Source organism: Abramis brama (genome assembly GCF_963993115.1).
Source record: "Abramis brama genome assembly, chromosome: 8".
NCBI classification, from domain to species: Eukaryota; Metazoa; Chordata; class Actinopteri; order Cypriniformes; family Leuciscidae; genus Abramis; species Abramis brama.
This window is the reverse complement of record NC_139970.1, coordinates 29583006-29604531: the sequence shown is the minus strand read 5'-3', so window position 1 is coordinate 29604531 and position 21526 is coordinate 29583006. Positions and strand designations below refer to the sequence as shown.

The 21526-nt window shown below is 36.3% G+C and overlaps 1 protein-coding gene across 1 annotated transcript in view; it reads right to left on the bottom strand.

The window, feature by feature from the left end:
- Window positions 1-89: 89 nt before the first annotated feature.
- The window catches only part of uggt2 (UDP-glucose glycoprotein glucosyltransferase 2), a 31878-nt gene continuing 10441 nt past the window's right edge, over window positions 90-21526 (bottom strand). The window contains exons 21-40 of the mRNA XM_084121337.1: window positions 21074-21283; window positions 17802-17933; window positions 15739-15866; window positions 15552-15647; window positions 15057-15159; window positions 13330-13409; window positions 12646-12835; window positions 12172-12330; window positions 11872-11957; window positions 8005-8089; window positions 7801-7883; window positions 6925-6948; window positions 5699-5797; window positions 5526-5610; window positions 4594-4776; window positions 3450-3610; window positions 3163-3277; window positions 2950-3066; window positions 286-442; window positions 90-196 (exon numbers count right to left, since the gene is read on the bottom strand). Coding sequence (XP_083977463.1) covers window positions 174-196; window positions 286-442; window positions 2950-3066; window positions 3163-3277; window positions 3450-3610; window positions 4594-4776; window positions 5526-5610; window positions 5699-5797; window positions 6925-6948; window positions 7801-7883; window positions 8005-8089; window positions 11872-11957; window positions 12172-12330; window positions 12646-12835; window positions 13330-13409; window positions 15057-15159; window positions 15552-15647; window positions 15739-15866; window positions 17802-17933; window positions 21074-21283 — 2316 coding nt within the window. The 3' untranslated portion in view covers window positions 90-173. The remainder of the gene's footprint in view (window positions 197-285; window positions 443-2949; window positions 3067-3162; window positions 3278-3449; window positions 3611-4593; window positions 4777-5525; window positions 5611-5698; window positions 5798-6924; window positions 6949-7800; window positions 7884-8004; window positions 8090-11871; window positions 11958-12171; window positions 12331-12645; window positions 12836-13329; window positions 13410-15056; window positions 15160-15551; window positions 15648-15738; window positions 15867-17801; window positions 17934-21073; window positions 21284-21526) is intronic.

Here is a 21526-nt window from a genome sequence, read left to right as displayed (position 1 = left end):
TTTATAAAAAAGGTATGTCATGTATAGTTTACATCTTGAAATTCAAAAAATTATATGCATAAAAAAAAATGCTTAAGTCCATTATTATATTTCCTCAGTGTTCCTGTTGTGGAAAACATCTCTGTATGGTAGAGTTCAAGATTTACAGGAAGTTTCAGTGCAAACGCCAAGTACTAAAGTTCATCACGTCGAGTGCCTGTTAAAATACAAATGATGTTCATGAACTTATTTAATCCCAAGGCTTATGAAAAAAATATCGTAATTTTAGTGATGACTAAGTCTTACCTGTGTGCTGTGGTGATGGTCTACCCTGGGTAATTTTCTCCTCCTGGTCCTTCACCTGTTTCAGAAACTGCTTTATCTTATTGTCATACTCGGACCATTCTGGAACAATCCTCACGGCTGCACTCAGCTTGGGCTCTTTGGTCTTTGGGTTATTGCACTGCAATAAATCAACCCAAAAAAACAGTCAATTGTGGTGGTAAAACACTCCTTTCCACCTTTTTCAACAGTTCCTTGAGTGGCCTTAATTCATTTCCGGATCACTTTCAAGTGAAAACTGCCAATGAATATAGCTTGATATCAACACTTTCATGACTTTTGAGTCATTAAGCACATTTTTACAACATAACGACACTTTCGTTGTGCCACTGGCATGGAAAGTAAAAAAAAAAAAAAGTTACATAAACTAAGAAATGACGCCAAAATTAAAAGTACACCACATCTGAGCTCAAACTGGTTACTTAACTTTTTAGCATACAAGCATAATCCTCAAATGGTTTAGATTATGAGAACCATACATTGTCAAACGTGTCCACATTTTTCACTGGTAGGGCTGTGGGCTATTGAATTTTATTTAAAGTTCTGCAGCAAATTCTATTATTAATTATAATAGTATGTATATTAGTATATATTAGTAAATTATTGTCAGTGAATTGATGTAAAACTGTACACTACTGTTCAAAAGTTTGAGGTGCGCTTTATATAGAATAATTTGACAAAGACATTTATAATGTTGCAACAGATTTCGATTTCAAATAAATGCTTCTCTGGTTCATCCTGAAAAAAGATATATCATCATGGTTTCCCCAAAATATTAAGCAGCACAACAGTTTTCAATATTGATGATAATAAGAAACTTTCTTAAGCACCAAATCACCATAATGATTTCTGAAGGATCATGTGACACTCAAAACTGGAGTAATGATGCTAAATATTTGCGAGAGCCCTAATGATTTGTTAAGCGTGTCCTAAGTTCTGGGCTCTAATTTGCCTTAGTATATTGTTTTTTCTCATTAAAACCAAAGATATTCATCCATGATTGCATATCAAGAGCAGGGACACTTTTGTGTGCATTTTGTTTTGTGATTTCCCCATACGAAGATAGATTGAAGTGCTCGTCTGTGTGTCTGTTGCCTTCCTGATCGCCTCTCATTTACCAAATGAAGGAAATTAATACTCTGCTGGTCAACTGGAGATGTTTAATTTGTATTGGGTACATCCGTGCCACGAGACGATTCAAAAAGTGGTGGGGACAATATCGACCCTGGCAAAAAAAATATCCCACTCCTCCCACCTGCAAATTACACCTTTGGTAAAAATAAACCCACATGCCACTGAAGCAAAAGACTTTCACAACAAAACTTGGTATACATTAATGAGGTGAGAGCGCTGAATGGAATGCAGTGGTCAACACTCTTCTGAAGCTGAGCGAGTGAGACCAGCCTGTGCTGTGAGCTGCAGCCCTCACACACATTTCCCTCACTGCCATCTCTAATGAGACATTTCCCTCTCCACCTCCCAGGAGCAGCCGGCAGGGAGGAAGAGGGTGTAAATGAGACTACTATTTTTGTCGCTTAGTGTGTGTGTGCGTTAGCCATGGTGCGAATGAAGAAATCTGGGTATGATCAGACTGCAGGCATTTCAACATGATATCATCTCGCATACCGTTTTCAATGCAATTTTTCGTAAAATGAAACGAAGTAATTTGATCATTACTGCTAAAATTATAATCGGTTATGCTGGAAGATATAAAATATCTAAACTCTGTAATGTATATTGGTAACACTTTACAATAAGGTCTTGTTATGTTTGGTAACATTAGTCATCTGTATTAATTGAATTCATTATTGTGAACTGACAATGTACAATACTTCTACAGCATTTATTAATCTTAGTTAACTCCAACATTTGCATTTTTTAAATCAAAAGATGTGTTAACACTTTATTTTAAGGTGACGTAGTTACACATTACTACATGTAATTACTATAGTAATAACAGTAAATTATGCATAATTACAACTAACCTTAAACCAAACCCTAACATTAACTCTATAGTAAGTACATGTAGTTTATTAATATTACTCAGTACTTATTTGAGCAAGTACAATATAACTACGTCACCTTAAAAGTTAAAGTAACCAAAGTTGTATCTGTGAACATGAACATTTATTAACATTAACAATGACTAAATGCTGTAAAATACTGCATGTTTGCTAACACATTAACTAATGTTAACAAATGAGACCTTATTGTAAGTTCTAATAAGAATTGTTACATGTATATAAAACCCATGCAAACTCATCAACTTGTTAACCCTTTTAATCCATAACAAATGCAATTTAAATCTCAATCACTGGTGTTCAAGTTGGTCATGTAAATTCACCACATTGACCATCTGCTTGAGTTCTTGCCATTTTTTGCCCACAAAATGTCGGCAATATGACAGCACCTTCACATTTAAAATAGCTATATAAACCGTTCTTATTTTGGTTTCCCTTTACATACCCATGCTAACGTTTCCTGGATTTACTTACATGCTCATGACAGTATTTGACAGTTTTTTTATTTTTATTTACTCTCCCCACCTTCCAAATGGGTCTCCCATTCTTGTTTAGCTGTAGCATGTTGCTAGTGCTAAAAGATAGTGTGGTGTGAATGCATACTAACCAGATCTATGGTCTTGGCTGTAGCTTTGGAATTGTCATCACACCAGGTCTCACACCACATCCACTCCTGAGGTAAGGACTTGATGGCTACTTGATGGATCATGTTGTTGGGAAGGTCCTGTTAGCATCAAACCCCAAAGAGAAACATTTAAATCACATAAAAGTCCTTCCCTAGTTGTGAACATATGGCTGTTGAGCGATGTCAAGCTAATACCTGGTCCAGGTTGGACAGACTGTTGGGATCTTGGCTCAAGGCTTGGTACTGCCCTCTGAGCCGGTCTCCAGCTGCAATCTTTCTGAATTTCTTCAAGTCCACCACATATAATGCACTGGATGATAAGGGCCACATTTATTGAATATTACATCTCTCATAATCTCAGATATTCTTTCAATACTAAATTTTTAAATGTTATACCATTCTAGAATTTATCTAGAATTTTAAAGACGAAAGTGATATTCTCTATTTTCAATGTACAGTAATGTGATTTGTCTAAGTCTAACCTGATATGGTATCTCCGGTGCCCAAGATGGGAGGCCCAGTAGCCAGTTTTCCAAAAACGGTAGCCTTCCATTTCTTTCCGGCTGTCGCAGAATGGCGTGTAGCCGTACGGTGCACCCTCTAGATCCAGATCTCTCAGCTCCTTCAAATCTGCCCTGACAATCTAAATATAAAGCATTCACAGGGTCATGTTTTGTAATTAGAAGATATCACTATTTGCTAATGCGCTAACAATGAATTGTTGGCCTGTGAATTCTTTTGGCTGGTGTAACGTGCAAAATGCCAAACTGTAAGACGTATTGTTAAATCAGATTCACAGTCTGGAAATTGATGCACATCACCATGCATTAACATAATACCACTATTTTACTTCTAAATCTGTCAAAATGTGCAGTATACAACAGAGCACACAGTGCAGAATACTGTATCTCACAATGCAATGCTCAATTTGCCATTCAAGTGCAATGGATAAACTGGAAGTAATATGAGCCATGATTTTTGATATTTTTTCTTGACTTATTATGTGAGTATATCTATATTATATATCATAGACTGCCAAGAGTCAAGATGTTTTAAAGTGAAAATTCACCCAAAAAAGAAGATTCTGTCATTATTTACTCATCCACGTCATTCTAAACATAAGACTTTTGTTCATCTTTAAAACATGAAATGAAGATATATTTAATGAAATCAAAGATATTTCAGTTCTCCTATTGAAAGTCATTTCTCCAAAACTTTTTTGATGTATTCATAAACACATTGTAAACGTATAAACATATGAACGGTTTAATCCAAGTCTTCTGAGAGACATGATCCTTTTAATAAGATGAACAGTTTCAATTTAGGCTTTTATTTTCATATAATGCACATACTTAAGGCACATCAAATACAGAAGTTCAACTGTACTGACTTGACGTGCAAGAAAAAAACTCAGAAGAAGATGAACAAAAGTCTTGAGGGTTTGGAACGACATGAGGATATGTCAATGATGAAAGAATTACACTTTTTGAGTGAACTAAACATTTAAAATAAAATGGGATAAAAAAAAATGCAAAACAACTAATTTTCACATGCTATTTTTACAAATATGCAGCGGGCAAGCATTCCATTCAGAACCACTGTTGTTTTTCTCATGTGTAAGGTCACCTGATCAGCATCAACAAAGATGATCTTGTCCACGGCCAGGGGAAAAAGCACATCCAGGAAGAGGATCTTATAACCCCAGATGATTCGCTGCTTTTCTGTCTGCTGGTGAAGCCAGCGGGGCCACTTATACTGGACCAGCTCATACTGGAAACCATATGCCTTCGCCATGTGTGAGATTGTGTCCTGTACACGCAAACATGAAAGATAAACTATAGAGGAGGATACACTATAGAAGTATGTATTTGTCAATAATTTGTTCTCATTTTCTTTGGTAAAGATTAGGAAAAAACATGAATTTAATGATTCATGTTGGAGCATGTATTACATAGACTTCTGCTCTGCTCATTGTTTAACATTTGAAAATGAAATGAAATATTTGTTTTGTATTTTACAGTTATACTATAAAATAAAATGGATTATTATCATTATTACTATTATTATATTTTCTTTACTGATACATTTTTATTCTACAGTGAAATATTACAATAGCAATTTTCTTTATTTCATTTATTTAAATTTGAGCCAAATTGGCCCTACAAACCAGCACAAAAATGTATAAATAAATCTGAAATCTGACCTCACTCTAAGATCAAAGCAGCACACACAAAATTGTTATATCTTATAAAATGTAACAAAAAAAAAAAAAAAAAAATCTGATTCCATAACTGTGCTATAAACTTTGTAAAGTTGGTCAACCCAGCAACTAGGTATTCCTCAGAAATGTTTATTTGCAACTGAATTGACTGACAATTTTTATATACATTTAAAAATATAAACCTGTGCACCCTGGCTTTCAAAAATAACCTAGTATTCAGCCAATCAGACTTGAAATAGTCATTTGAGCCAGCTCTTGCTATTTATGGTGTACAAAATGCATCAGTCAGTCAGTGAACGGCCAGGTGAGAGCAAGCTGGGAATAGTAGCAGTCTTACCTTAAATGAGGGGGAGAGGTAGTTTTTGAGGAACCAGAACTTAACAGGAGTTGATGTGTGTTGAAGGACAGATAGCATCATTATTCTATAAAGGGAAAAAGGGGAAGCAGAAGAAACATGAGGAGCTAAATACAACACTGATGTGGTTGCGTTCATACAAGTGGTGATCCTACCTCAGGAAGCGCTCATACAAATGTCCAGAGGCCACTGAGAATATGTTGAGAACGTCTTTCTTCTTATCGCCATCATCCACACTTGGTCCACCAGCAAAGCTGCAAGACATCCAAAATCCAAGTCATCAAAGTCTGCATCGAAACATTCTTATTATCAATGTTAAAAACAGTTGTGCTGCTTAATATTTTGTGGTAACTGTGATACTTTTTTCAGGATTCTCTGATGAATAGTAAGTTTAAAATAACAGCATTTATTTAAAATGGAAATCTTTTCTAACATTATGTATTTAATGTCACTTTTGATCAATTGAATGCATCCTAGCTTAATAAAATAAAATGTATTAACAGTCCACTGGTAAACATGGACATGGCAGAGTTGTGGATATTGCAAAAAAAATAATAATAATAATAAGCAGGTTATTAGCTTGATCCTTCAAATTGACAAACAGAACATGCCAAGTTAAAATAAATGACCAAAAAAGGTAATCTTTTTGAGCATACTCTCATTGCTGACTGATTGCTGAACCCCATTTACTGTATGAGTGTCACTGAATTAGGTAACAAAATATCAAACCAAAGAAGTGGCATCAGCAAGCAAATGATGCTAAATCTTTTCTCAGCACTAACTTCTGTTGGTTCAGCCTACAAGGTTTTGAGACAGCACAAGTTATTCTTTTAATAATTTAATGACGAAAGAACACAGATTTCACAGTTTGCTGATCTTTTAAGCAACTCACAGTATGTATGTTCTGAGGAGGTTAAGAGATTCCTAAAGATCTCAATTACCATCACTGCCACAAAATAAAACAAGTGCCATCTGTAGCTTTCAACAACCTCCCTAGCCAAGATCTCACCTACTGCTGCCTCTGAACAGATATTCACATTAGAGCATTTAAAAAAATAAAAAGCAAGCATCACACCATAGGAACATTTCAGTCCCCCGTTTCCAAGCCACATACTCCCCCCCCCAAAAAAAGGTGAGGCAATGTTTGTTAAATCAAGTGGAGTGGAGGTGATGTAACACTGCTGAGACAAGGTGGAATTTCAAAACAAACCAGGCAAACCATTTCTAAATATGGAGAATGATATGTGTGAAAACTAAGTTGAGAAACTCAATGAAAAAGATAGATCACTGCTTACAAATCGAAATTCTGCTGTCACTTACTGACACAAGAAAAATTGAGATAAAAAGAAGAGTGAAAACCAGTAGAGATTAAGTTCCCTACCTTTTCTCCAAAGAACTCCACACACTTCACAAAGACAGCAATGAGCAAAGGAGACAGATCATAAAACGTAGTCAACAGAGCTGTTAGTTAAAATGCAAACGCCCTACACAAATATTCATTCAAGAGTTTGGGGTCAGTATAATTTAAGAAATTAATATTTTTATTCAGCAATGGCACATTAAATTGGTCATAAGTGTCAGCAAAGACTTTTATAATGTTACAAAAGATTTCCATTTCAAATAAATGCTTGATATTCATCAGAGCCCTGCATAAAATGCATCAGTTTCCAGAAAAATATTATGCAGCACAACTGTTTTCAACATTGATATTAATAAGAACAACAAATCCGCATATCAGAAGAATGATTTCTGAAGGATCATGTGACACTGAAAACAGAGGTAATGATACTGAAAGTTATTTGTATCACTTTGTAATAATATTATTTTAACTTGTAATAATATTTCACAATATTACTATTTTTAATGTACTCTTGATCAAATAAATGCAGCCTAGGTAATATAAGAAACTTGACATTTAAAAATTTGACCAACCCCAAACTTTTGAATTATGATGTGTGTGTATTTTCACAGGCAGGCCTACCCAGGATCTGCCCTTTTTTTCCCACACTGATTGTCCGTTATCAAGTTAGCCAAAAAATATTTACTAAAAAAACATGCAAGATGTTTATAGACGATTGATGAACGTTCAAATTCTGTACAAATCTGCAGTCACAGATTCTATGCAGGTATAGCCATACACAAAGATCTTGCTTGTGACGTGAAATTTTTGTGACTTTAGAAATACAAAATGTTGTTCAACTCTGGATTTTAAAGATGTGATCCAAAATGAGATTAGTGCTTCAAAAATCAGACTCACCTGGTTATTGAGTCCCAAATGCCTTTTGATTCGGTTTCTTCACTTAAAAGATCCTCATTGAGTTTGTCAGCCTTTTTCTGGACCTAATATTAGAACAGATGTTACTTTTTCATTAGTCCCATCAGCTGATATTTTATATGGAGGCACAGTCTGTAAATGCTTGTTAATACATTGCAAGTACTACAGTAACATCTCAACACTTACTCTAACTTTGATGATCTTGCTGTGGAAGCTGTTGAGCACCACAATGACATTACCAGTATCGACAGGAGAGTCCGTTCCATCATGCCTAAAACATACACAACATTATATAAACGCTATTTCTGCACTCCCTGAAGAAATACCAGTGCTCACAACACAACAAATGAAGCATGTTAAAAGTTAAAGACCTGTAACAATAGATCTATAAGGCTTACTTTATCTACAAAAAGTGTGAATAGAGTCCATAGGTTTTGCAGTTTGAGTTTAATTAAATCACAGAAAATAATGAAGACAACAAACAACAACAACAAGGACAAGATAAATTGGGAAAATGTGATAAGCAAGACAAACAAGACAAGAAAAAGAGGATGAAATAAAAATAATAAGAACTACAACAAAGACGAGATAAACAAAAGAACAATAAGAACAAGATAAACTGAAGGACTAGAACATCGACAATAACAAGGACAAAAATATAGCAGCAAGCAGCAATTAATGGGGCCAAGCACAAAAAAAGGCATAAAGAGTTATGCAAGCATGGCTGAGAGCATCAGACCAACTGTAACAATGAGTAGTTACATTATTTTAGTTATAATTGGTATGGTGGCATGGTCCTGATGACACAAACAAAGTTTTGTAGCAATATGCTAATGCATTCATAAAATCTAATTGGCTGAAGCCCATAATGGCCAATTTGAGAAAATTGGGTATCATTTGACTCTGAATGCTGCACTGAATTAAAAGTGTTTTATGATTTTTGAGCAATCCATTCAGAAGTTATAACCAAAAATATTTTTAATTTCTCCTGACCAGTAGGTGGCACTGTGATGAAATGCTGCATGTAGCATCAGGTCATGCTTGTAATGACATTCACCATGTTTGGTCTCAATACGCTACTGCGTTGTATAGATATCGCCGTACATCCATTTTGATGTACACTTTGTTGAATTTGTTCGTGTGTTATTCGAGAATGGTTTGATTTATCAAACATCTTTTTTTGCCAGCATTGTCTGAAGATGATGTGAGACAATTTTGGAGGAAATCGGATCAACCGTCTTGGACAGGGATGTCCAATCCTGCTCCTGGAGGGCCACTGTCCTGCAGAGTTTAGCTCCAACCCCAATTAAACACACCTGAACCAGATAATCAAGGTCTTACTAGGCATTCTAGAAACTTCCAGGTAGGTGTGTTGAGGCAGGCTAGAGCTAAACTCTGCAGGACAGTGGCCCTCCAGGACTGAGTTTGGACACCCCTGGTCTAGGATGAGAAATTCAAAATGGAGGAACAATTTTAATATCGGAAAATGACGTCAAAGTTTGCAATCGAATCACTATTAGAATCGCGATTGATTCGCTAAGTGAAACTTTGGACAGTTGGTGGCGCTAGAGGGATTGAGTTAGAGACACCAAAACACTGTGGTTAATTTTCAGACTGTCCTTTATCTGTGTGTTAGAGATGCGTGGATGGGCTATTATTTCATCCGCAACCGCATCACAAAACTCATCATCCGTCCGCCATCCATCCGCACCACGTTTTTGACCACTTTTCAAAACCGCACCCGCCCACCATCCGCTGATTGCTGTATACATAATATTTTTCATTTGATTGGTTAAACCGCCCGCCACCCGCCCGAATTGAATTCAAATATTATTTTTCGTCACGTCATCCGCCCGATCCGCGGTTTATCCGCGGAGTCCGCGGCTGTAACCGCCAACCGCGCATCTCTACTGTGTGTCAAATTTCAAAACTTTTAACCATGAGGTTCTATGGGCTGCCATAGACTACAAGAAGGATGAAGGAGGAAGAAGAAGAAGAAATTAAATTTCTCACAATTCAATACTGAAATTATTTTGAGTGTTCCTTTTGTCAAATTCCTCCTGTCTCAGTAGGAAGTTGTAATGACATTAAAAGCATAATAAATGTCCAGCGATACAGGACACAGAGTGCTGTTAGCTTCAGCATCCTAAATGAAACCCTGGATCCACTAGGCTGCACTTCCTCAGAGCAGGATATCAATGAATTACACACTGAAGGAACACTGCCTTCCCATTAATTTAGCAGTCAGCAGTGTGTGTGTGTCTTCTATTCTCTCTCACACAAACTCTCTTTCTCTCTCTCGGTTTCTTTGTGTGCCAGACCCCAGACTGTATGAATAATCGCACTAGCAGGGTGAAAAATTACATTGCGATCTAACTTTAACCTGCATGAATGGGGTATATATTTTACTGTCTCCCATAATTCTATAAGAAACCCCAGCTGTTTCCTTAAAGAACAACTAAAATATGCACAATCTGAAAAAGGAATTAAAATTGAGGACAAACATTTTGGAGAGTTTGATGTCTACCATTAATTTGAGTGTGGCTGTTTCTTTTAGCCCTTTTTTTTGGATAGCATCTGTATTCCTGGTGCAGGTGCAGCATATTGCTAACAAATCCACGATGGCAGGTTTGACTCCCGGGAAATGCATGTACTGATAAAATTCATAGCTTGAAAGGATTTTACATCATCATGGAAACAAGTGTACACTACTACCATTCAAAAGTTTGGGGTCCAATGTTTTTTAAAAAAAAATAAATGAATACCTTTATTCAGCAATTATGCATTAACTTGATGAAAAGTGAAAGTAAAGACATTTATAATATTACAAAAGATATCTATTTCAAATAAATGCTGTTCTTTATAACAAAGAATCCTAAATATATACTGTACATATATATACAGTGCTATGCATAAGTTTAGACACCCATGCTAAAGTTGACTAAAAAGAGGAATAAAAAAATCATCTTTTGGAAATTGAACTTAATGCCTTAATTTAAAAAAATAGGAAAAATCCAACCTTTAAGGACACCAATTTTCTTTGTGAATGAATAATGTATCGTAAATAAATAAATGTTCTTCCTTAAAATACAGGGTGCATAAGTTTGGACACCCCTATATTAAATTCCCATAGAGGCAGGCAGATTTTTATTTTTAAAGGCCAGTTACTTCATGGATCCAGGATACTATGCATCCTGATAAAGTTCCCTTGGCCTTTGGAATTAAAATAGCCCCACATCATCACATAGCCTTCACCATACCTAGAGATTGGCATGGAGTACTTTCCATAAGATCTTCTCTCAATGCAAATCAAACTAGCTATTAGGCTGAAACTGAAATAAAACCATGCCAATCTCTAGGTATGGTGAAGGCTGTGGTGATGTGGGGCTATTTTAATTCCAAAGGCCAAGGGAACTTTATCAGGATGCATAGTATCCTGGATCCATGAAGTAACTGGCCTTTAAAAATAAAAATCTGCCTGCCTCTATGGGAATTTAACATAGGGGTGTCCAGACTTATGCACCCTGTATTTTAAGGAAGAACATTTATTTATTTACGATACATTATTCATTCACAAAGAAAATTGGTGTCCTTAAAGGTTGGATTTTTCCTAATTTTTTAAATTAAGGCATTAAGTTCAATTTCCAAAAGATGATTTTTTATTCCTCTTTTTAGTCAACTTTAGCATGGGTGTCTAAACTTATGCATAGCACTGTATATATATATATATTTATTTATTGTCAATATATCTAGGCAAAAGTCATGTAGTGTATTCCAGCCTTTAGAATGATTTCTAAAGCATCATGTGACACTGAAGACACTGGAGTAAAGATGCTGAAAATTCAGCTTTTCCCATTACAAGAATAAATTACATTTTATAATGGAAAACAATATTAAAATAACATTTTTAATAATATGATATAATATTTTGTGATAGTATTTTTTGATCAAACAAATGCAGCCTGGGCAAGCATGAGAGACTTCTTTCAAAAACATCCCCAAACTTTTGAATGGTGGTGTGTAAATGTAAATCAGTGAAGTGAAAACACTCACGCCTGTATTTGATAGATATCCTCTGAGCGGCCCTCGCGCAGCCTCAGGATCCATGCGCCGGAATTGGCCTTCAACTGGAAATAGCCCTGTACAATGCAGTGGGTTAGTTTTTTCTTTAGTGTTCCACAAAAGAAAGAAAGTCATACAGGTTTGGAATGACATGAGGGTGAGTAAATAATAAAAGAATTCTCATTTTGGGTCCATGTAACACATACCATACCAGGAAAATTCCTTTAAGAGATTTAAAAATAATAAATACAATATATATTTGGACAAAGCCAAGAAGAGGGACAAACTCACCAGGTTGGCCATGACGATGGTGTCATGCATGAGAGGTTTCTGTCTCATGCCCAGTGTAAACTGAAGTCCTCGGGGAGGCTGACCTGTGGACAGGTCAAAACAGTGGCCCTCCAACAGTAGATACTCAAGCTCATACTCAGCATCCACTACACCGCTGACCTGACAAACATACAGTAAGAGAAGACTCATATATTCATCAAGATCCGTAATACTGATGCTAAACATCTCTTTCCAGAGAGGCCTGGCTGAGCATGACAACTCAACCTGTTAAAAGTAAAAAAATAAAGTTTGTTAGTGAAACATGAACGAACAAAATACTTGGTGTAGCAAATGGAGCTATGTATCATAAAAATGTGAACATTTCAAAGCACTACTGTGGCTACTGTGCTGTATGAAATACTGAAAAAACTGATCAAGTGCACAACTCAGCTTTGGTAAATATATAAATACTGATCTCAGAGTTAGAACTCATACCTCCTGTAAGTGGATGTTGTCTAGATCATATGGGCTCCTGACCGCCTCTACCATCCAGCTCTCTGGGGTGATCATATTAAGAGTGAGCAGAGGGGATTCTGGGATTTCCGTAAATCGAGCCATAGGGCCGGGGGAAATGGAGTTGTTACCAAAGAAGGAAACATCCGGCTCCAAAACATATTGATAAAAGCTGCCAGAAAAGAAAAGAAAAGTTAAATAAATCACTTGTAAAATAAACTGGTGGTCTGTTGTAATTTGCCATTTTAAGGTGGGAATAGCTAGGAATCCTATAACAAAATAATTAAATAAACTTCTAATCCTGCCCTTTTTGGGGAGGAAATTAAATCAAATAATGTTTGAAAATGAAATATTTTATATACTACTAATAAAATAAAACTACAGAATGTACATGCTGATTTTGAAGTATAGGCTAACATTTACTGTCACTGATTATTATTTACATTACTGCACCAATTTCTGCCAATATAAAAAGCATATTTTTCCCACTATTCTGACATTTTTAACTATCAAACTCTGTTAAAGAAACAAAACAAGAGAGGAAAAACGTGATCAAGGTGATATCAGCAGAACAGCATTAGGCTGTTGTATGAGTATGAGTGTGTGTGTGTGTGTGTGTGTGTGTCATCTCTCGGAGATGAAGTTTAATTAAGCTTTTGCTCTCACCTCTTCAGGGGCATCTCAGACAGCTTGGCTCGACAGTTCATGAACACCTGCACTTTCATATTGACCACTTGACCAAGCACCTGCAGCACACACAGAGGAGACGGCCAGGTTATTACCCACTCACAAACAACAGGATTCAGGAGGGAATGTTCAAGGTCACGGTCTACAGAACCACAAACAGATGAGCACGTTTCAAGTTCTTTATGACTTTAGAGGACGTAATACAATGGTTATGTATATAAAAACACTCTTTAAAGATCCAGAGACCATAGAAAAATATTGAAACCAATACGAGGGTTTACATGAAAAGATTCCTGTGCATTCCTGTAGCCTAATGAGTAGAGCATGGTGACAGCAACACCAAAGTTTGATTCCCAGAGAATGCTTGAACTGATAATATGTACAGTGCTTAAATGTATTAGATCACCACCCAATGTAAGGTTTGTGCCACAGCTGCCCTAAATTAACAGTATTGGTGATTACCAAAATAATTTTTTATGCATCTGTAATGAATAATCCACCAGTATGTGTAAGCTCTTTAGTCACAGTTAGTCAAAGTCCGGACTTGAATCCTATTGAACAAATTTGGGATTTAGTGGATTCAAAGATAGATTGCACAAAGGTTTCATCAAAAGCAAGAAGTCAATAACAACAGAGACTGTGCAAGGAAGTCAATAACAACAGAGACTGTGGAAAAGTAATGTACATAAAAACAATGCCAGCAAGAATGCAAGCTGTCATCAAGGCCAAAGGACATCATACAATATATTAGTTTTTTGGTTATTATTTGTGAATAAAGACTATTTAGCTGATGGTTTCAGTTTGTTATTTGCCTAATAAATGACAATAAAGTTTTTAGTTTAAAAAAAGTTTGACAGATTCGCTGAGGGGATAGAGAAAGGGAGTGGGAGAGGCAAATCCATTGCCAGAGACTAGTGTAGTAGTAGTAGTAGTAGTAGTAGTAGTAAGTACGTCTATTGCCATTTTAGAATTTCTGGAGACTTCTGCCTCCGTTGGTAAAAAAAAAAAAAAATTAGCCAATCACCATCGAGTATTTCACAGTATTTTGATAAGGAGTGTTGAGAAAAGTAACATGGCAGAGGAGGCTAGCCTCCCTTGGTATATCAACCAATCATGGACGAGACGTAAATTACGTGATATTAGTTTGACCAGCTAACGCTGATGTAACTGTGGAGAGTACAGATATTAAATATTTGATAGCAAACAAATTTACTAAACTACCATTCAAACAACAGCTACAAATTAGACCCCATCGCCATGTCTAAGTTGCATATAGGCTACAGCAATCAGCTTCACTAAATGGCCGAACGTGCTCTTTTAACACGGACATTTAAAAGGACAGAAGGATGGATTTTTGCTTCGAATGATAGGCTAGGACTAGGTGAGTGAAGTTATATTTATACTGTCTTGCTGCCAGCCGCCACTGCAGATTTCAATAATCAACAAAAAAACATTGTAATTTAAAAGAGTCTCAATGGAACATTCAGCTTTCTGAGACATCAAGTGCCACTACTTTTTCTCATATGAAATGGTTATTTGCTTGTAACTCTTGCTGTCCAGTTGATGTTGGTGTAGATGCAGGAAGGCCTGGCAATGACGTACTATGACTGTATTAAAAGCATAAGCACACAGTCTCTCAGCTGAATCACAGCACACACATGCCTGAGGTACAATAAGCTCTTAGATGTGACCAAAGTTGTACGTACAGTTAATAAAGGAGCCAGCTTCTGTGCATCCCTGGTGAGAGGATCCACAATGGCAACCACGTCATAGAACACCTCATCTTCACGCTGTGCCAGTTGAAGAACGCTGTTGAAAGACACATCTGGTCAGCTTAATACATTGGTAGTGAAAATAAGTGTTGCATTAATGAGAATGGATGGGATGTTTGGATATGCAGATGACACACTTTCATTGAGTGAGTTGTCGGACCAATTTGGACAGACAACTTGCCATTTAATTTTAGACCCATTCATGTTAGCATGATTCATGTTAGAATGATTCATTGAAAAAAAAAATTACTCAAAGGTACAATAGCAGACACCACCATTACTGAGATACTTATAAACAGCTTATTTATGCAATGTTTTATTTTCTATGGTTTGCAGTCAGAAAAGCAGCAAGAGGGTCTGGTGCAATGTATCCTTTGTATTTCGATCAAAACACTGTAAAGAAAATCTTTAGCGTTAGCAGTACTGCACCTGTGTTTGTCCTTCAGAAATTTGACATCTTTTCTGGACTCTCCTTTAGGTGATGCAGTGAGAAGAGCATCTACTTTCATGATTAGATCACTGGCCCTGTGAAGAGAAATAACAGGATTCTGTTTTCCTCTCACAAACAAATAATTTTACAACTCAGCTTAGGACGACAAACAAAAACAGGGCATACTTCTGGGCGTTCAAGTTCATCTGCTTGATCTTGGATTTAATCTTTTCTGCTGAACTTCGCAGTGTGATCTTCTCTAGCAGATGAAAATCTTCCAAACTGAAGTCTTCTTCAACTGATAGGCCCAGGATCTAGTGAAGACGTTAACCACATTGTTAGTTACAATTGTACGTTCGGGGCACATCACAGGCCACGACTCCAAAGTGTCAGTTCATGTGTGCTTACCACCTCAAACTTCTACACCCAGAATCCTTATAACCCCCCCCCCCCCCCCCCCCACACATATCCATATGAGAGAGAGTCATTTATATGCATGCCAATGGCAAACACTTTTTAAAGCTAATCAAAGCAAGGCCGACTGCCAGACTGTCATTCTGGCTTTTAATATCAATGTGTTTTCACCCTGAAAGTACTCTTGATTTTTTAACACACAATCTGTATTTAACCAGTTTTCCATTTCTTGCTAATTTTGTTTTGCATCTTTTCATTTTTCATTTGGCTAGCAGACCATGTCATTTTTCAGAGTTACATTTACCCTTTTGCACTTGAAAGCCAATTAAGCTCCAGCTAAAAGAAATGAATTATAAATACTTCTTGTTAAAAGCGAATATAAATACATTATATTATCATAAAAATCTAATATGAATATATTTATGCATAAAATGTTATTTATAAAATACTACTGTAATATATTATCTTATATAAAAAAGGTGAACATTACTTATACGTTCAATGCTTTTGTAGCTTTTACAACTTTTTTGTAATATTTCATACATTTCTTTAGTGTCCTTTTTATCAATTTAATGTGCCTTTGCTAAATAAAAGTATTAATTTCTTTTTCCCCCTTTTTTTGTTTTAAATCTTACTTACCCCTAACTTTTAAATGGCAGTGTATCATGATTTCCTAAAAAAGAAGCAGCTAAAACTGTTTTCAACATTGATAATAATATGATTTCTGAAAGATCATGTGACACTGAAGACTGAAGTAACACTTTATTTTAAGGTGACGTGGTTACGTTACTACATGTACCTACTATAGTAATAACAGTAAATTATGCATACTTACAGGTAACAAACCCTAACTACAGTACATGTAGTTTATTAATATTACTCAGTACTTATTTGAGTAAGTACAATGTAACTACGTCACCTTAAAATAAAGTGTAACCAATATTTTTTACCAGTCATCATAGATTGTCTTTTGTTGTTTAATTAGCATTAAAAACAAACAGCAGGAATAGTAGGCCACCGTCACTTCAAGAGCTAATGCACAGATCCAATGAATATACTGTTACACATGCATTTTATTTCTCACAAGTTTACGTTTAGTTAAAACATAACTGACTATGTTTACAAGGATATTTGCCAAGATGGGCATTTTGACAATTTTGTTTGAATATATATGTTCAAGTGAAAGAAGATGTGAAAGAGAGCTCAATTCAGTATTCACATGCTGTCTGAGACGCAGATATCTGTGCGCACGCTTCTGATTTTTGTGCATGAATTCCACACATATATATATATATATATATATTAGTCTTGTTTTATAATACATGTATTTTCTTATAAAACCACAGGGAACAAAAGAGCAGAAATTATGAAACCATAGCTCTTTCAAGACAAGAATAAATTCTGGGGATCACTTTGGTGTGTTGGAGAATGATGGGATGTGTCACTGCTGCTTCAGGCTGTGGCCCATTTTGTGCTTGTCTGTCAACAAAGACTCTGCTGAGAAAGCACAGCAATATGACAGTTCGGCGGTTCCATATAACCCATGACCCCTGCAGCAGAGGTTGCTGAGTGGACGCTGGTGAATTAACGCCAGGTTTCATCTCTCTCCTCCTCTCCTCACAGGTTAGGACAGGCCAAGCAAACGGCTTAATACTGAGTCAACAAAAAAAGCGGCCCCATCAGAGAGACCAACTGGTGAGACCTTACGGTTCAGACTATTTATCATCCAAATCAGCAGTCTGTACCGTAGGTCATTAGGATGTAAATTATTTCATAATGCCTATGGAATTTGTCTTGAGGTGTCTAAAGGTGGAGGGGGTGTTTGTGAATCTCACCCTGCCGTTGCTGACCACAGCTCCTTGTCCAGCTTTCAGCTTCAGAACTTCCTTGCAGTACTTCTGCTGGCTGTGCAGGAAGCCCACCTCCATCGTGTTGAACTTCTTCTCAAAGGCATCATGATCCATACCCTACAGGAGTAAAGGTATAATTTTCAGCAGTCATTACTCCAGTCTCACATGATCCTTCAGAATTAATTTTAATATACTTAAAGATTTCATAATACAAACACACACATATATATACATAGTGCATATACATATATATACACACACACATATACATACATATATATATATATATATATATATATATATATATATATATATATATATATACACACACATACATACACACACATACATATACACACATACACATACACATACATATACACACATACATACATACATATATATATATATGTGTGTGTGTGTGAGAGAGAGAGAGAGAGAGAGAGAGAGAGAGAAAATCTTCATAGTCACAGAATAAGGAATTATTCTTTTCATCATAAATATTCATTTATGATACTTATTTGAACTAAGTGTAGTAAAAAAATGTGGAAAGAACAAACTGATTGGCTCATTAGTTTGTTTTTTTGATTACACTGCAAGGAGGAAATAGTTAATCAACGTGTTATTGACAGCTAAGGGGGGCACATTTGTGCAAGTGAAGTCAGAGTATTTTGAGAGGAATATTAAATTGGCTAGACCAATGAAAAATGTGCTGCCATTGGAGACCATGTCTCACGAATCAATCATTAAACATTTTCATTTATCCGACATGCAATTAAAAAATGGCTTCAGTGCCGATAACAAATCTCTGGTGTTTCAGCTGCATAGAGTCAGATTATTAGTGTTTCCATCATTTGGACCTTATGAAAAGGAAGGAAATGCTAATATCAGCACAACACCTCTCCTTTCCATCCAATAAAAGAGCCATTAAAGGTCTCAGGCACAAGCTCTCAGGGAACCAAAAAAACTCTCTCTCCAACCATTTTCAACAAAAACCCCCCAAAAAACTCAGGAATACTGGGTAGGATGGAACACTTTTTCTTATCTAATACGTTACGATGGAAATAAATAGAGGGAGCAGGAGGGATAGAGACAATGAAAAAACGAGAAGAAAGAAAAAACAAACAAAAAAAAGTGTCCTCCATGTGCTTGACAGACCAATCAGTCTTTCTGAGAATACTCTGTCAATAAGACCCTAGACTCAAATTGTGGTTATACATGGTATAGGGCAGCCATTCCCAGAAATGCAGTTGTCTAAGTCTGATAAAATTACATGTGTTTGAGTGGTTTCCATTGGATGTGGCGATAGGGTAAAGACACCATGGAAAAGAAGAGAGGCCTTGCTTGTACAATTTTATCATGGTGATGACAGGAGGAAACAATAAAAGTAGCATTTGATGTCAGGTGCTTTAATAGAGATAAGATCTAGATTGTAGTGGGTAGACTGCAAGTGACAAGCTACTATATGGTAAGAAAATGCTTTAAATAAAAGCAATAAGCCACAATGGGCAGTGCATTACTATGATTTGAACAATAAAAGGGTGCTGATGCTTTATATAAATATACAGACTGACAGGAGCGGAAGACATATTGGCCACAAACACACTGTAAAGTTTCAGGAGTGACAACCGCATTTCAATGTGGGAGTGACTCCCCTAAATTGTTGTTCAGTGTGTACGGAAAACGACTCCCGAAACTGCGATGATTGACACAGTGGTAACCATAGCAATGGTCACCATAGCGATGGTCACCATAGCAACGGTCGGGCATCTCACATGTTTGGTATCCACTATTCTGACTGAAGTAATATTACAGCGACAAAAGACTTATGATCAGCTGTAATTATGTCGAAGGAGGCATCGTGTTTTGTTTATGTTTGTAAGGCTGCTTCACAGAGCGCGCTCTTGCAGTGTTGCCATGTCCACTTATTAAAGTGTTTTTGGGCTTGTTGTTTAAGCTTGGAGTTATTAAAGTGAGTAGGTGCGGGTCGTGATATTTTGGTCTTTTTTCAGCAAAGCATTTGGATTTATTTCGGTTTATTATGGGCTTGTTCTTGTTTTCTTTTTTTATTGCAAAATCTGGCAACACAAATGAGTCCAGCCTTGTACCACTTTCCCTGTGATTTAGTGCACCGCGCATATACAGTGCTATGCATAAGTTTAGACACCCATGCTGAAGTTGACTAAAAAGAGTAATACATTTTTTTTTTTTTTTGGAAATTGCCTTAATTAAAAAAATTAGGAAAAATCCAACCTTTAAGGACACCAATTTTCTTTGTGAATGAATAATGTATCGTAAATAAATAAATGTTCTTCCTTAAAATACAGGGTGCATAAGTCTGGACACCCCTATGTTAAATTCCCATAAAAAATAGCCCCACATCATCACATAGCCTTCACCATACCTAGAGATTGGCATGGAGTACTTTCCATAAGATCATCTCTCAATGCAAATCAAACCAGCTATTGGGCTAACTGAAATAAAACCATGCCAATCTCTAGGTATGGTGAAGGGTGTGTGATGATGTGGGGCTATTTTAATTCCAAAGGCCAAGGGAACTTTATCAGGATGCATAGTATCCTGGATCCATGAAGTAACTGGCCTTTAAAAATAAAAATCTGCCTGCCTCTATGGGAATTTAACATAGGGGTGTCCAAACTTATGCACCCTGTATTTTAAGGAAGAACATTTATTTATTTACGATACAGTATTCATTCACAAAGAAAATTGGTGTCCTTAAAGGTTGGATTTTTCCTAATTTTTTAAATTAAGGCATTAAGTTCAATTTCCAAAAGATGATTTTTTATTCCTCTTTTTAGTCAACTTTAGCATGGGTGTCTAAACTTATGCATAGCACTGTAGAATAGAGAAACATCTCTGATGCACGTTAAAATATGTCATTCACCACTAGTTGTTCAGTTTGGTTTTGTACACACTTCATAGAACTTTTCTAAATGTGGTTGTCACTACCTGCATTTTTTGGGAGTTAATTCAGTTGTCACTCCTGTAAATTACTGAACTGTGTATGTACAGATAAGGATTAAGCACTAAAAGGTGAATTGACAATCGAATTTAGCTGCAGTGTGTACGTGGCCATTGTCTGCCAACTGAACTCAAGTGACAAATTAACAAAAAAAAAAAAAAAAACAAAAAAAAAAACAGACAGACAGGTAAGAAAAAAACAGGTCTGTAAAGATAAATCCAACTGTACACATAATTCCCCATTACCCAGACACAGTATTTCACACTCCACTGACCTGTTTAAGTAAGTGTTTAATCTTGGTGCCTTGTTTGAAGAGCTCAACATTTTCTTCTTTGAGGAGTTTTAGGGTGAAGTCGAGCGTGTTCTTGTTGCTTTGGGTGAGGAGAGAAGCCCAGATGGCTCGGTACAGACCGCTGTTGTCCTCCGTGGGCTTTCCAATGGGGTTATTGATCACCCCGACACGACAGCTGGAGCTGCTGGATTTCTGCAAACAAACACTGTGGATCAGAGACTCTCTTGAAAAGGAGATTATAGCAAATAAGATGATAGCAAATCACATTAAGTCATTCTGAATTTTGTAAAGGAGCTGGGTCAGATTACTAAATGAAATAATAATCAAAAGCAATGATCGTCATACACAGATTTTGGGAGTAAGATTTATGATATTCTTAACGTTACTAGTATGTTATTACAGTTATTCAGCTATATAAAACATAAGAACAGATTT